Raw genomic sequence first — 16,904 nt, forward strand, 5'->3', positions numbered from 1 at the left:
GAAAGTGCATATAGTGAAGTGAAATTCAATCAATCATGATCAGTGGATGTCCTTGATAGTGGTGATAAGATGAACGATTGTAGATTGCACTAACCAGATAGCGCAAGTCAATGCGCATTTGAGTACATTAGGACCAACTCCTGGTCATCTGCATCTAGTAACTGGAACACCGGGTCATCTGGTGGGCATTAGTGGGATCTGCAGCGCACCATTAGGGTTTCCAGATATCAGAAGTACAATCATGCAAACACCAGGGGGAGCCAACACTTGCAGTGTGATATCGCCAATGGTCTCCTTAGAAAGGAAGGCTCATAACAAAATGAGCCCAAGCAAAAAGATTTTCCATAGTGCAGTATTGCTTTATTGTAGTCAAGGGTTAACAGATAAAAGTAGATTAACTCACACTTTGTCTATATGAAGTCACTGAGGGCAGCCTCCTAAAATGTTTCGTGCGCCCGCACGTTTTCAAAGGAAGCATGCCTCTCTTGGTGACATATCTTAAGTAGTGTACTGCGCACCTGCGTAGTACCGTTCATTGACGTCAATCCCGTCTGTCCCCGCATGTGCGAAGCATGCGATCGGTGGCCATTTTCTAGTAGCTCAAGTTTAGCAAGACATGTATTGGGGACTTCCTGGTCACATAGGAAAGGGGGAAAACTTTCCTTCCCCGTTCTTATTACGAATGGCAATTTAGATGCACAATATATGGCTAATATTAACTTGTATATTGGGCCAATATAGCGCGAGATACGTCCTATAGAGGATCTTACAACCAAACATAGAAAAATAACCAGTAGGGTGAAATAACTACCTGGTATAGGTAATGGGACTACAGGTACCAGGAAATCACCCAGAACTGAGGTTTACCAGTCTTACTGAGTCTTGGTACGCCTGTGTATTACTAAAAATGGGCAACCTATGTTATATGTTAATATACAATATATATCACATAATTCTAATAAAAATTCAGAAATGTATCAAACTATATTGCTAATGTTAAAAATCATGATAAATACTATTCCCCAGTGAACAAATTTAAAAAGAAAAATCAAAATTAAAAGTCACGACTAAAAATGGGGATGTCTTAAAAGCCAAAACTTATTATAACAACACAAGGAAATAAGAGCCAAAAATACACATAAATATTTTAAAAAAAATGGAACTGAATATACTAAAATATTAATATAGAAAAATATATGTTAATAGGAGATGACCAGAGAAACACTAGGAGGGGGGGATTTAAACTCTCCTATTTTATTAGAATATCACTCAATTGAAGCATTAAATAAAATAAATATAATGAATATTGAGATCACTAATATGGAAATAGTCTCAAATGTAGCGAGATTAACCTCTTGCCGCCCAGCCACTGCATAAAAAAGTTTGCAGGGCGGCACGGCTGCGCAAAAGCACGTTTTAAAATGTGCTCCGCGCTCCCGAGGTTTTCGCGGGCAGGGGGGGCGCGCGTTCCAGCCGACCCGCGGGTGTCATGATTTGATCCTGGAGGGATCAATCATTCGATTTCAGCCTGTGATGTCTGGCTGAAATCGGATGATCGGTCCCTGTCCTATCCTGTCCTGTGTTGACAGTTACACAGGACAGGATATGATGTCATTCTTCTCTGCCTGGGCACATTCGCCCCAGACAGAGAAGAAAACAGAACTGTGAGTACAAAAGCACTACACATTCAGTTAAAACACACCCAGGACACATTTAACCCCCTGATCGACCCCCCCAGATAAACCCCTTCACTGCCCTGTCACCAGTGTCCTTGATCAGTGAACAGATTTTTACTGATCACTGTATCAGTGTCCCTGGTGATTTCCAATAGTGTTAGCGCCCCTCCCAGATAGCGCTAGTTTGCCCGCTAGTACACCAGTAATCCCATTTAACCCCTTGATATCCCCCCCCCCCCGCCTTCACTGCCCTGTCACCAGTGTCATTGATTACAGAGAACAGATTTTTACTGATCATTGTATTACTGTCACTGGTGACTTCCGATTGTGTTAGCGTCAGCGCCCCTCCCAGATGGCGTCAGATTGCCGCTAGTATGCAAGTAATCACATTTGACCCCTTGATTGCCAGGAACATGCTCACTTGCACGCTAAACCTCCATTGCTAGTATAGTGTCTGATTGGATCAATATCTTTGATCAGATCAGCGCTATGCCAGCGTTCACATTACTATAGTATCCCCAAAAACGCAGTGTTAGCGGGATCAGCCCCGACACCTGCCAGCACGTGTGTTTAGCCCCTACGCCCCCCCTTCTCCCCCAGCAAGTGCAGTGTCAGTAGATAACTGTCACTGGATACATTACACACAAAACCGCAATGTTCACAGAATCAGGCCTGATCTCTGTTAGCACTTGTCGGTACATTTTTTTGTAGCGGTTCAAGCAGTCCCTGACAGCCAGGCGCTTTTTTTCCCGTGAGTCGCACTAGGTACCTGTAAATTTAGTGGCCAAAATTTCCAACCAAAGGTACTCTAGTGAAGAGGCCTATAGGATTCTCAGCATGTCAAGTGAGAGCGAAGGGGAAGACTCACTGGCAGAATCGGGCTCAGAATATGAACCTATAGACAGCAGCGGCACCCTGACAGATAGCTCAGACGACGAAGAAGAGGTCCCTGCTAAGATCAGGTGTACCCGACCCCATTCCCAGGTTGCTGAGGTGGTACAAACGCATGATGACTCTCATATGCAGCAGAGTGTCAGTACTAGTGCCGCACTACTTTTTGGTGAACTGGCGAGCACCAGCGGCCTAGTACATCCTGGTCTTATACATACCAGCACTTCAGTATCACTTGGTGACGTGGCGAGTCCCATAAGTGCAGTACAAGCTGGTGCGGTGGCAAGCACAAGTAGTGTCCCGCGGCCACCAAGAATTCGCAGACAGGCCCGTAGAGCCCCTAGTATCCTTCCGGATGTGCTTGCAAATCCCGATTGGCAGCCCACAAAGTCTGCAGCACCTGCACTTCCCCCCCCTTCACTGCCCAACCCGGAATTCAGGTGGAAACAGCAAATTTAAATACTCCCCTTAATTTTTTTGAGCTGTTTTTCACAGATGATCTTTATGCATTGATTGTGGATCAAAGCAATTTATATGCATGACAATTTATCACCGCCAACCCAAATTAAAACCTTGCCAGACCATTCGCATGGAAACACATTACGGTTTCCGAATTTAAACTTTTTTTGGGCCTAACCCTCAACATGGGCATTAATAACAAAAAATCAATTGCGGTTGTATTGGTCCACAGACCCGCTTGTTCATATGTCCGTGTTCTCTACTGCCATGGCCAGGCATAGATATGAGACAATAATGCGTTTTATGCACTTCTACGACAACACACTCAGTCGTCCTCGGGGTGACCCTGAATTTGACCGGCTCCACAAAATTCGGCCCCTCGTAAATCACTTTAAACAAAAATTTCCAGATATGTATACTCCCCATAAAAACATCTGCATCGATGAGTCCCTCATTCAATTTTCTGGCCGCCTTGTAATCAATCAATTTCTCCCTAGCAAGCGTGCCAGATATGGGGTCAAGATGTGTAAGACCTGTGAGAGGGCAACAGGCTATACATGTAAATTTTGGATTTACGAGGGAAAAGATAGTCACATGGAGCCCCCCGGATGCCCAGACTACATGGGGAGCAGTGGCAAGATAGTTTGGGACTTGGTGTCATCCTTTTTCCATATGGGGTACCACTTTTATGTGGACAATTTTTATTCAAGTGTGCCACTATTTACACATTTGTACAATCTGGGAATTTGCGCATGTGGCACTGTGCGACCTAATCGCCGGGGCTTCCCCCAACGGCTTGTAAATACCCGTCTTAGAAAGGGGGAAAAAGCCTGCTTGAGAAACGAAGAATTGCTCGCAGTGAAGTGGAAGGACAAACGGGATGTTTACCTCCTGTCTTCCATTCACGCAGATACGACCGTCCAAATTGCCACGGCAGCTGGTGTTGTTGAGAAGCCCCTCTGTGTCCACGATTATAACCTTAACATGGGAGGGGTGGACTTCAATGACCAGATGATGAAGCCGTACTTAAGTTTCCCGAAAAGCCAGACGCTGGTACAAAAAAGTGTCTGTTTATTTATTTCAATTGGCTGTATAGAACGCTTTTGTTCTCTACAAAGCAACTGGACATAGTGAACCCTACCTAAAATTCCAGTTAGAGATCATCAGGGCCCTTTTGTATCCAGAAGGTGCTGTGCCCCAAACCCCCATCCCAGATGCAGTTAGCCGGCTGCATGAGAGACATTTTCCCGATACCATTCCTGGTACCCCAACCCAAAGAAGACCCCAAAAAAGATGTGTATGTAGCAAACATGGAATTATGCGTGACAGCCGCTTTTGTTGTTCCTCCTGTCCTGGCCAACCTGGCCTCTGCGTCAAGCCCTGCTTCCGCCTCTACCATACACTAGTGAACTATTCGTATAGGGTACACCACGGCACCGTTCAGGGCACATTTACACAGGGTCTTCGAAAGATGTTAGGTAGTCAGGTATTTGGAGAGACCCTACCATCTGTTTTAAAAATGTTTAAAGTTTGAAACAAAAAGTAAAAAAAAAAAAAATTAAAAGTACAAATCCCCCCCAAAAAATAAAAAAATGTAAAAACCAAAAATAGTTTTTTTTTGTTATTTTTGTGATTGTTCTACTTTTGTTTTATTGTTAGTGTTTTATTGTTAATCATTTCTGTTTGCAGGAATGCTTTCAGCTGCAACACTGACCTGTTTATTCTGAGAGCAAGTTCCTGTTGCTGTCAGAATAGACATAAATCAACGTGGGCAGCGCTGTTGGATGAGATTTTTCATCCGCAGTTAAAAAAAAAAAAAAAAAGCATATATGCCGAAGCATGGGGGCCTGGAGTGGCCAGTCGGTGGATGGCCCCTATGCTTCGGCATATATATTTTATATTTGTTTGCACATTTCATGTGTGCCCACCATTAGAAGTGGGTGGATGCAGGGAGGTTTTTTAATGGTGGGCATACCACACTTTTTCTGGCAGAGAAATGCTGGGCATAAAATGCCCCCACCCCCCAAAATGACCCCTTTTTGGAAAGTAGACACCCCAAACTATTTGCTAAGAGGCATGTTGAATCAATAGAATAATTTATTTTTTTTTATTTTTTTACCACAAGTTTTTGGAAAATGACAAAAAAAAAATTACACAAAATTGTTATTGAAATAATTTATTGCTCACACAAGCCATATGTATATGTGGAATTACTCCCCAAAATACATTCTGCTACTTCTCCCAAGTATGGGGGTACCACAGGTGAGACATTTTGGCAGTCTAGCCAAGTACAGGACCCCAAAATCCAATAAGCACCTTCAGGCTTTTAAAGGGCTTTATTTCCTCATTACACTTCCTGACTACCTATCACAGTTTCGGAGGCCCTGGAATGCCAGAATAGCACCAAACCCCCCCAAATGGAATTTGATAAGAAGCATGGTAAGTATTTTGCAGATCTCATTTGTTGCCACAAGTTTTTGGAAAATGAAGGAAAACAAAAACACATTTTTTCTTCTTTTCTCTTTTATATTTCAGAACAATGTGAGGAAAAAATGAGATCTGCAAAATACTTACCTTGCCTCTTTTTAAATTCCTTGGAGTGTCTACTTTCCAAAAAGGGGTCATTTGGGAGGGGGTTACTGCTATCCTGGCATGTCAGGGCCTTCAAAACTGTGATAGGTAGTGAGGAAGTGAAATGAAGAAGTTACGCACCTTCAAGTGGTCATTGGATTTCAGGCTCCTGTATGTGGCTAGGCTCCCAAAAAGTCTCACACGTGTGGTATCCTCATACTCGGTAGAAGTAGCAGAATGTATTTTGGGGTGTAATTCCACATATACCCATGGCTTGTGCAAGAAATAAATAATTTAAATGACAATTTTGTGTAAAAAAAAAAAAAAAAAAATTGTCATTTTCCAGAAACTTGTGGAAAAAAAATAAATCTTCCATGGATACAATGGGGTTTATTTACTAAAGCTGGAGAGTCCAAAATCAGACTCCCTTCTGCATAGAAACCAATCAGCTTCCAGGTTTCATTGCCAAAGCTTCAAGCTGAGGTTAGAAGCTGATTGGTTTCTATGCAGAAGGGAGTCTGATTTTGGACTCTCCAGCTTTAGTAAATAAACCCCAATATGTCTCTCTGCAGATAGCTTAGGGTGTCTACTTTCCGAAAAGGGGTCATTTGGGGGTGTTTGTTCTATCCTGGTATTTTAGCACCTCAAGAGATGTGATGGGCGGTCAGAAAGTAAAAGCTGTGTAAATTTCAAGTTATCTATACCATAGTTTGTAGACGCTATAACTTTCACACAAAGCAATCAATATACACTTACTGGGATTTTTTTTTACCAAAAACATGTAGCAGAATACATTTTGGCCTAAATGTGTGGTGAAATTTGAGTTTACGATATATTTTTTTATAGCTGAAAGTAGAAAATATTGTGTTTGTTTTTTTTTTAAATTTGTGTGATTTTTTTTTTTTTGTTTTTGTTTTTGTTTATAGCGCAAAAAATGAAAAGCGCACAGGTGCTAAAATACCACCAAAAGAAATCTCTATTTGTGTGGGAAAAAAAGGACATAAATTTCGTTTGGGTACAGCATTGCATGACCGCGCAATTATCATTTGAATTAGTGCAGCGCCGAGTAGCAAAAAAAAGGCCTGGTCATTAAGGGGGGTAAATCCTCAGGAGTGCAAGTGGTTAAAGAACAATAAAAAGGACATCCGATTTATAATCACAAAGACAATAACTAAAAGGGATGGTAGGTAAAAAAACAGTATTATGATAATACATAAAAAATTGGGAAACTAGGAATATCTAAAATATAGGCGTAAAATATAATGATATTAGTAAAAAAATATAGGTGACTGATATATTCCCTAAAATGCAGAAATAATTTCACTAGTATCGATAAAACAATTTATATCCAAGTCAATGTTGAGGCCAAGTGATGTGAAAATGCATAGTAAATATATCCACTTGGTCTCAAGCATTGAGACAGTTCGGCGCTTAAAAGTGCCTCTCCAGTGTTTTGTTACGATGTCTATCCCAGTAAATTTGAGGCAATGCGGGTTCTTATGAGATTCACGAAAGTGCTTAGAAACAGAATGTTCCTTAAATCCTTTTTTAATGTTGTTCAGGTGTTCTCTGAGCCTTTTTCTCAGTCTCCTAGTGGTTCTGCCTATGTATTGTTTCCCACATGAACATTCAAGAAGGTATACAACGTGTGTACTATTACATGTGATAACTGTTTGGATATCATAAATTTTTCCGGTGTTATTAGAGCGGAAACTCTTAACTGTTTTTTTTATGGCTCCTGTTGCTAACACATATCATGCAACGATTACATGGGTAAAACCCTTTTTGGCTAAAACAGAAAAGTTGTTTCGGTGGGTTTACAATGTTGGGGGCCAGGGTATTCCTCAAAGGAAGAGCTTTCCGAAACGTAATTTCTGGGAAATCTGGTAAAGCCTCTCCCAATATAGGGTCATTTTTAAGTATTGGCCAATTCTTCTTGATAATTCTCGCCACTTGTTTATATTGGACTGAGAAGTTAGTGATAAATGAACAGAACCTCTACCCCTTGAAATTATCTTTAGGGGCAAGGAGATCATCTCTGTTGAGGTTGCTCACCTCTATGATCTCTTTATCTAAAATAGCGGCATTATAGCCTTTCTCCAAAAATTGTCTCTTTAGAATATCTGCTTGGGTAATGTAATCATCAATTTTGTCACAGTTTCTGCGTATGCGCAAAAATTGCCCCTTGGGGATATTGTCTAACCATCTTGGGTGATGGCAACTATGCTTCGGAATAAAGCTGTTTCTGTCAGTGGCTTTAAAAAAAACTTAGTTAAAATTCTTGTGCCTTTATTAAAGTTTTCCCTCTTTCTTTTGTGACCAGGAAGTCCCCAATACACGTCTTGCTAAACTTGAGCTTCTAGAAAATGGCCGCCGTTTGCATGCTTTGCACATGCGCGAACGGAGGGGATTGACGTCCATGAACAGTACTGTGCAGGTGCGCAGTACACTAAAGAAATGTCACTGAGAGAGGCACACTTCCTTTGAAAACGTGCAGGTGCACGTAACATGTTAGGAAGCTGCCCTCAGTGACGTCATACCGCATGGCTCCTCTGCATGGCCGGTGGCCATCTTTAATACTGTCATTATAGGCAAAGTGAGTTCATCTACTTTTATCTCTGTTAACCCTTGATTACATTAAAGAAATACTGCACTATGGAAAATCTTTTTGCTTGGGCTCATTTTGTTATGAGCCTTCCTTTCTAAGGAGACCATTGGCGATATCACGCTGCAAGTGTTGGCTCCCCCTGGTGTTTGCATGATTGTACTTCTGATACCTGGAAACCCTGATGGTGCGCTGCAGATCCCACTGATGCCCACCAGATGACCCGGTGTTCCAGTTACTAGATGCGGATGACCAGGAGTTGGTCCTGTTGTACTCAAATGCGCATTGACTTGCGCTATCTGGTTAGTGCAATCTACACTCGTTCGTTTTATCACCACTACTATCACGGATGTCAACTGATCATAATTGATTGAATTTCACTTCACTATATGCACTTTCAAATGCCTAGTTTGGATGTTTCTCACAGTTTATCTGCACAACCCCAACTGCGTTTGAGTTATTTTGATTTTAACCATAGAGGCTATTAATTATACTATTCACTTGTGAACCATTATATGAGTATCCAGATTACACTGATAGAATTGGACTTTTTACTTAGATGGCTTTCAGCTATTGTTATTTTTAGTGCTGCATGTTGATTTTATACATTGCATTGCATATTACATTCTTTCCCAGCCTCGATGGCTGGGAATCTGTCAACTGGGACCTAGAAGTGAAGTCCCGTCACATCCGGGTCAGGACAAGAAGGGGAGGGGACAGGTTTATCTGCTCTCCTCCCTTCCCTCTACCCAAAGGCAGCCACCGAACTTGTCCTGGGCCTGTGGATGGGCAAGAGGAGCCTGGAACATATAGCAGGTGGGGGGCTGGCACTGTGGGCTGTGTGGAAGTAATCGGCAGCAGCACTGCTGCCAAAATGCTTCCACCTGACAGGTGAACCGTGCTGCTTGCTTGCAGCAGGGATATAGGTTAAAAAAAAAAAAAAAAAAAAACTACCTTCCTGGCACCCAGAGCTACCTGTCCTGGGCATTGGGTGAATTCAATATCCTTGGTATCTAAGGTTTCCAACAAAATTCTGAATATGTAGGTTTGAATAATATGTAAAATGCACCACATGAGAAATTACATGGTGGGAATGTAGTCTTACGACATGTTTTTGTTCTGAGCCTAGTTTATTAATCCTATAAATTATTTTTTTGCAGGGATACAGATGATGTGCAGATTGTAACCGAAACTGATAAAACCATACATGAAAATATCACTCATGAACGAATGAATGTTCCAGAGCGCAGAAAGTTTGGAAAGATGAAGCTGTTACAGTTCTGCGAGAATTATCGTCCAGCTTACTGGGGTACTTGGAACAGGTCGAGTACAGTTATTTGCCCACGCAGGCCATGGGCTCAAGACACTGTGAGTATAGGATGGCAGTATAGATAGCATTGTGTATGTAGGGGTATGTGTGTGTGTGTGTCTATAGATTGAGATATTATCTCACAGAGGTGAGCACGCCCCTTGCATTTTGTTAATAATTTCTTTTCATGTGACAACACTGAAAAAATTACACTTTGCTACAGTTTAAAGTAGTGAGTGTACAGCTTGTATAACAGTGTAAATTTGCTGTCTCCTAAAAATAACTCAAAACACAGCCATTAATGCCTAAACCGCTGGAAAACAAGTGTGTGCACCCCTAAGTGAAAAATGACCAAATTGGGCCCAATTAGCCATTTTCCCTCCCTGGTGTCATGTGACTCAGTTTTTCAAGGTCTCAGGTATGAATGGGGAGTTGATGTGTTTAAATTTAGTGTTATCACTCTCTCTCATACTGGTCACTGGAAGTTCAACATGGCACCTCATGGCATAGAACTTTCTGAGGATCTGAAAAAAAGAATTGTTGCTCTACACAAAGATGGCCTAGGCTATAAGAAGATTGCCAAGACCCTGAAACTGAGTTGCAGCATGGTGGCCAAGACCATACAGAGGTTTAACAGAACAGGTTCCACTCAGAACAGGCCTCGCCATGGTCGACCAAAGAAGTTGAGTGCACTTGCTCAGCGTCATATCCAGAGGTTGTCTTTGGAAAATAGACCTATGAGTGCTGCCAGCATTGCTGCAGAGGTTGAAGGGGTGGGGGTGTCGGCCTGTCAGTGCTCAGACCATACGCCACACACTGCATCAAATTGGTCTGCATGGCTGTCGTCCCAGAAGGAAGCCTCATCTAAAGATGATGCAAAAGAAAGCCCGCAAACCATTTGCTGAAGACAAGCAGACTAAAGACATGGATTACTGGAACCATGTCCTGTGGTCTGATGGGACCAAGATAAACTTATTTGGTTCAGATGGTGTCAAGCATGTGTGGCAGCAACCAGGTGAGGAGTACAAAGACAAGTGTCTTGCCTACAGTCAAGCATGGTGGTGGGAGTGTCATGGTCTAGGGCTCCATGAGTGCTACTGTCACTGTGGAGCTACAGTTCATTGAGAGAACCATGAATGCCAACATGTACTGTGACATACTGAAGTAGAGCGCGATCCCCTCCCTTTGGAGACTGGGCCGCAGGGCAGTATTCTAACAGAACGACCCCAAACACGCCTCCAAGATGACCACTGCATTGCTAAAGAAGCTGAGGGTAAAGGTGATGGACTGGCCAAGCATGTCTCCAGACCTAAACCCTATTGAGTGTGTGTGGGGCATCCTCAAACAGAAGGTGGAGAAGTTGAAGGTCTCTAACAGCCACCAGCTCTGTAATGTCCTCATGGAGGAGTGGAAGAGGACTCCAGTGGCAACCTGTGAAGCTCTCGTGAACTCCAAGCCCAATAAACCAGGCTGTGCTGGAAAATAATGGTGGCCACACAAAATATTGACACTTTAGGCCCAATTTGGACATTTTTACTTAGGGGTGTACTCACGTTTGTTGCCAATGGTTTAGACATTAATGGCTGTATGTTGAGTTATTTTGAAGAGACCGCAAATTTACACCGTTACACAAGCTGTATACTCACTACTTTACATTGTAGCAAAGTATCTATATCAATCACACTGATTGGCCATAAAATTGGGACACTCATCTGATATTGAGTAGGTCCCCCTTTTGCCATTGAACTCTGACCTGTTGAGAAATGGGTGCCCCTAGATCACTGAAGGTATGCTGTGGTATCTATATCACTAAGCTCTTAGTAGCAGATCCTTCAAGTCCTGTGAGTTGCGAGGTGGGACCTCCATGGATTGGACTTGTTTTTCCAGCACATCCCATAGATGCTTGATTAGATGGAGATGTTGAGAAATTTGGGGCCAAGTCAACACATCGAACTCGTGTCCCTCAATCCTTTCTTGAACCATTTTTACAGTGCGTCAGGGCACATTATCCTACTGAGACTACTGCCTTCAGCTAATTCAGTGTGTGTACACATGGAGGGTCCCACCTTGCAACTCACAGGATTTGAAGGATCTGTTACTAAGAGCTTAGTGATATAGATAACACAGAATACATTCAGTGATCTAGGGGCACCCATTTCTCAACACCTCTATATATATATATATATATATATATATATATATATATATATATATATATATATATATATATATATATATATATATATATATATATATATATACACACACACACACTTACACACACACACACACACACACACTTACACACACACACTTACACACACACACACACACTCACACACACACACACTTACACACACTTACACACACACTTACACACTTACACACACACTTACACACACACTTACACACTTACACACACACACACACACACACTTACACACACACACACACACACACACACACTTACACACACACACTTACACACACACACACACACTTACACACACACACACACTTACACACACACACACACACACACTTACACACACACACACACACTTACACACACACACACACACACTTACACACACACACACACACACACACACACTTACACACTTTTCATCACTTTAATACTTCAATTTCGTAGGATATAAACCGCACTTTTTTTTTTTTTTTAATTGGGAAGGCATCTGATCACACCGATCTTGGTGAGATCAGATTACTTAAAGGCAAAAGAGCTAGACAAATAAAAATAGGACCCCAGATTTCTCAAAGTATACCTGTCAGGTTATTTGCATCCCCTGTGCTAAACACTCTCTCGCCCCCCCACGCACGCAATTTGGTGTGTAAGCGTTGGCCCCATGTCAGTATGTAAGCACCATGCATGTGAGGTATCGCCGCAATGGTCAGATCAACGGCAGTAATTACCTGTGTAAATCTAAAACTGTAGCCTGTAAAGACTTTTAAAGCATCGCCTATGGATATTAAAAATGTATGCAGTTTGTTGCCATTGTACGGGGCATGTGCAGTTTTAAAACATGTCAAGTTTGGCATCTGTTTACTTGACATACCATCTTTTATATCCAAACAATTGGCCAATATATTGTGTGTTTTGTGCATTTAAAAGTAAAAAAGTGTTTTCTTTTAAATTTGAATTATCAATGTGACATAAATTGCTGCACCCACCATTTTATTCAGTTGAGTGTCTGCTTTAAAAAATATATATAATTTTTGGAGGTTCAAAATAATTTTAGTAAATTTTATTTTAATTATGTGAGTAAAGTGTCAGAAAAGGCTTCGTCTTCTGGTGGTTGGAAGAGTGAGTGGTGTGTGGGATAAACTTCTAATGCTGGGCATAAAATGGCCCGTTTTTGGAAAGTAGATACCCCAAACGATTTGTTGAGAGCCATGTTGAGTCAATAGAATAATTTTTTTTTTTACCACAAGTTCTTTGAAAATGACATTTTTTTTCATAAAGTTTTCACTTTGCTTACATATGCCATGGGTATATGTGAAATTACTCCGCAAATTACAATCTGCTACTTCTCCCAAGTATGGGGATACCAGATTTGAGAGACTTTTTGGCAGTCTAGCTGCATACAGGACCCAAAATCAATTTAGAACCTATATGCTTTTAAATGTATTTTTTTCCCCATTACACTTTCCAACTGCCCATCACAGTTTCGGAGGTCCAGAAATGCCAGAATGATACAGGGGGGAGGAGGCAAATGAGCAGAGCTTCTGATTTTGAGTGGAACTCTGATTTTAAGTGACAATTTTTTTTTTTTCCACACACACAAAATTGTCATTTCCAAAAACTTGTGGGGAAAAAAATCTTCCATGGACTCAACATGCCTCTCAGTAGATAGCTTATGTTGTCTACTTTCTGAAAAGATTTATGGGTTTTTGTACTGCCCTGGCATTTTAGCACCTCAAGAAGTGCGATAGGCAGTCAGAGTAAAAAGCTGTGTAACTTCCAGTATCTATACCTTAGTTTGTAGTTTCACACAAGCCAATTAATATGCAGTTATTGGGATTCTTTTTTCCAAAGAGATGTAGCAAAATACGCAGTTTGAGTGTATTGGATATTTTTTATGACAGAAATTAGAAAATATTGTGTTCCCGAATAAAAAACCCAGAGGTGATCAAATTACCACCACAATAAAGCTCTATTTGTGTGAAATAAGGACATAAATTTCATTTATGTACAGTATTGCATGACTGCACAATTGTCAGTCAAATTAGCACAATGCTGCATAGCAAAAAAACTGAGTAAATTGCAGTATCTATACCATAGTTTGTAGACGCTATAACTCACACACAGCAATTAATGTACACTGATTGGGGTTGGGTTTTTTTTTACCAAGACATGTAGCCGAATACATTTATGCCTACATTTATGATTGAGTTTACTATATTTTTTTTATAACCAAAAGTATAAATTTTTTTTTTTTTTTTTTTTTAAGCACAAAAAAACAAAAGCAAAAAAAACAGCCGTTATCAAATACCACCAAAAGAAAGCTCTATTTGTGTGAAAAAAAGGACATATATTTCATTTGGGTAGAGCATTGCATGACCTTGCAATTACTGGTATAAATAGTGCAGCGCCGTAATGCAAAAATTGCCTGGTCAGGAAAGGGTTAAATCCTATGGAGGGCAGGTGGTTAATATAGTAATTCCACTTCACATTATATACTTGTGATCTGAGATAATCATATCTGAATGGTAGTCTTGCTGGTGGTGTGGAATCCATTTGTTTTTCTCCAAACCCTGGTAGTGGACTACTACCTTGGTAAACCTTTCTGTAATGTTTTAACCACTTGAGCACCTGAGGATTTACCCCCCTTAATGACCAGGCCTTTTTTTGCTGTTTGGCGCTGCACTAATTCAAATGATAATTGCGCGGTCATGCAATGCTGTACCCAAACGAAATTTACGTCCTTTTTTTCACACAAATAGAGCTTTCTTTTGGTGGTATTTGATCACCTGTGCGCTTTTTATTTTTTGCGCTATAAACAAAAAAAAAAAAAAACTTTTGAAAAAAAACAATATTTTCTACTTTCAGCTATAAAAAATATATCGTAAACTCAAAGTTAATCATAAATTTAAGCCAAAATGTATTCTGCTACATGTTTTTGGTAAAAAAAAATCCCGTGCATTAGCGGGCAAACTGGTGCTATCTAGGAGGGGCGCTAACACTATCGGAAGTCACCAGTGACACTAATACAGTGATCAGTAAAAATCTGTTCACTGTAATCAATGACACTGGTGACAGGGCAGTGAAGGGGTTAACTGGGGGGGGGGGGGAGGGGGGCGATCAAGGGGTTAAATGGGATTTCTGGTGTACTGGCGGGCAAACTGGAGCTATCTGGGAGGGGCGCTAACACTATTGGAAGTCGCCAGCGACACTGATACAGCGATCAGTAAAAATTGGTTCACTGATCAGTGACACTGGTGACAGGGCAGTGAAGGGGTTAACGGGGGGGGGGGGGAGAGATTAAGGGGTTAAATGGGATTACTGGTGTACTAGCGGGCAATCTGGCGCTATCTGGGAGGGGCGCTAACACTATCGGAAGTCGCCAGCGACACTGATACAGTGATCAGTAAAAATCGCTTAACTGATCAGTGACACTGGTGACAGGGCAGTGAAGGGGTTAACTGGGGGGGGGGGCGATCAGGGGGTTAAATGTGTCCTAGGTGTGTTCTAACTGTTAGTGTAGTGCTTTGTACTCACTTTTGCTGTGTCTTCTTCTCTGTCTGGAACGGAATGTGTCCAGGCAGAGAAGAATGACATCATATCCTGCCCTGTGTAAATGTCAACATAGGACAGGGACCGATCATCTGATTTCAGCCAGAAATCACTGGCTGAAATCTAATGATTGATCCCTCCTGGATCGAATGGTGTCACCCGCGGGTCGGCGGGAGCGCGCGCGCGCCCCCTACTTGCGAAAGTGTCGGGAGCGCGGAGCCCGTTTTTAAAACGTGCTTTTGCGCTCCACTGCCGCCCTGCACACGTATATATACAGTGGCAGGGCGGCAAGCGGTTAACCACTTGCCATACTGAGGATTTACCCCTCTTAATGACCAGGCCTCTTTTTTGCTGTTCGGTGCTTCACTATTTCAGCTGATAATTGCGCGGTCATGCACTGCTGTACCCAAACAAAACTTATGTCCTTTTTTCACACAAATAGAGCTTTCTTTCGGTTGTATTTGATCACCTGTGCACTTTTTTATTTTTCATGCTTTAAAAAAAAAACAAAAAAAAAAAAACCCTGAAGATTTTGAAGAAAAACAGTATTTTTTACTTTCGGCTATAAAAAAAAATGTATTCTGCTACATGTTTTTGGTTAAAAAAAAAAAAAAAAATTCCAATAAGTGTATATTGATTGCTTTATTTAAAAGTTAGTGTCTACAAACTATGGAATAGATACTGCAATTTACGCCAATTTTTTTGCTATACAGCGCTGCACTAGTTTAACTGACAACTGCGCAGTCATGCAATACGACTGGACTATATATTGGAACATCGACTTAGAGTCCTTGGTCAAAGTAAAAATTGAAGTAATGTCAATATCGGATCATGCTCCGGTTACAATGAAACTGATATGGGGAAAGGAGTTGAAAGGAGGAATAGCATGGAGGTTGAATGAGACACTTCTTGGATCAGGAGATCGATCAGAAAATAAAGGACGAAATAGAGCGATTTTTTTGAGGAAACCGATACAGGAGATGTGTCAGTGGCAACTATATGGGAGGCTCAGAAGGCTTATATCAGAGGTATCCTTCTCGCAATAAGGGCAAAAAAGAAAAGCAAAAGGAGAGAAAAAAATCAATGGGCTTCTCAAGGAACTCTCTGACCCCTTCACTGCCTTGTCACCAGTGTCATTGATCAGTGAACCGATTTTTACTGATCCCTGTATCACTGTATCAGTGTCGCTGGCGACTTCCGGTCGTGTTAGCGCCCCTCCCAGATAGCACCAGTTTGCCCGCTAGTGCACCAGAAATCCCATTTAACCCCTTGATCGCCCCCCCCCCCCCCCCCCCCGTTAACCCATTCACTGCCCTGTCACCACTGTCATTGATTACAAAGAACAGATTTTTACTGATCACTGTATTAGTGTCACTGGCAACTTCCGATAGTGTTAGCGCCCCTCCCAGATAGTGCCAGTTTGCCCACTAATGCACAGGATTTTTTTTACCAAAAACATGTAGCAGAATACATTTTGGCTTAAATTTATGACTAACTTTGAGTTTACGATATATTTTTTATAGCTGAAAGTAGAAAATATTTTTTAAACTTTTTTGTGTTTTTTTTTGTTTATAGCGCAAAAAATAAAAAGCGCACAGATGATAAAATACCATCAAAAGAAAGCTCTATTTGTGTGAA

The 16,904-nt window shown here is 41.4% G+C and overlaps 1 protein-coding gene across 1 annotated transcript in view; it reads left to right on the plus strand.

Annotated features, from left to right (window-relative positions):
• Positions 1 to 16,904, plus strand: part of CHAF1A (chromatin assembly factor 1 subunit A) — a gene marked incomplete at its 3' end in the record, with an annotated part of 112,285 nt that overhangs the window by 64,312 nt on the left and 31,069 nt on the right. Inside the window, exon 5 of the mRNA XM_089656510.1 lies at positions 9,363 to 9,570. Within this exon, the coding sequence (XP_089512636.1) occupies positions 9,363 to 9,570 (208 nt within the window). The remainder of the gene's footprint in view (positions 1 to 9,362; positions 9,571 to 16,904) is intronic.

The sequence above is a fragment of the Staurois parvus genome, unplaced genomic scaffold, assembly GCF_062004578.1.
Source record: "Staurois parvus isolate SC_StPar_1 unplaced genomic scaffold, SC_StPar_1.0 ptg000912l, whole genome shotgun sequence".
In the NCBI taxonomy this organism is placed as follows: Eukaryota; Metazoa; Chordata; class Amphibia; order Anura; family Ranidae; genus Staurois; species Staurois parvus.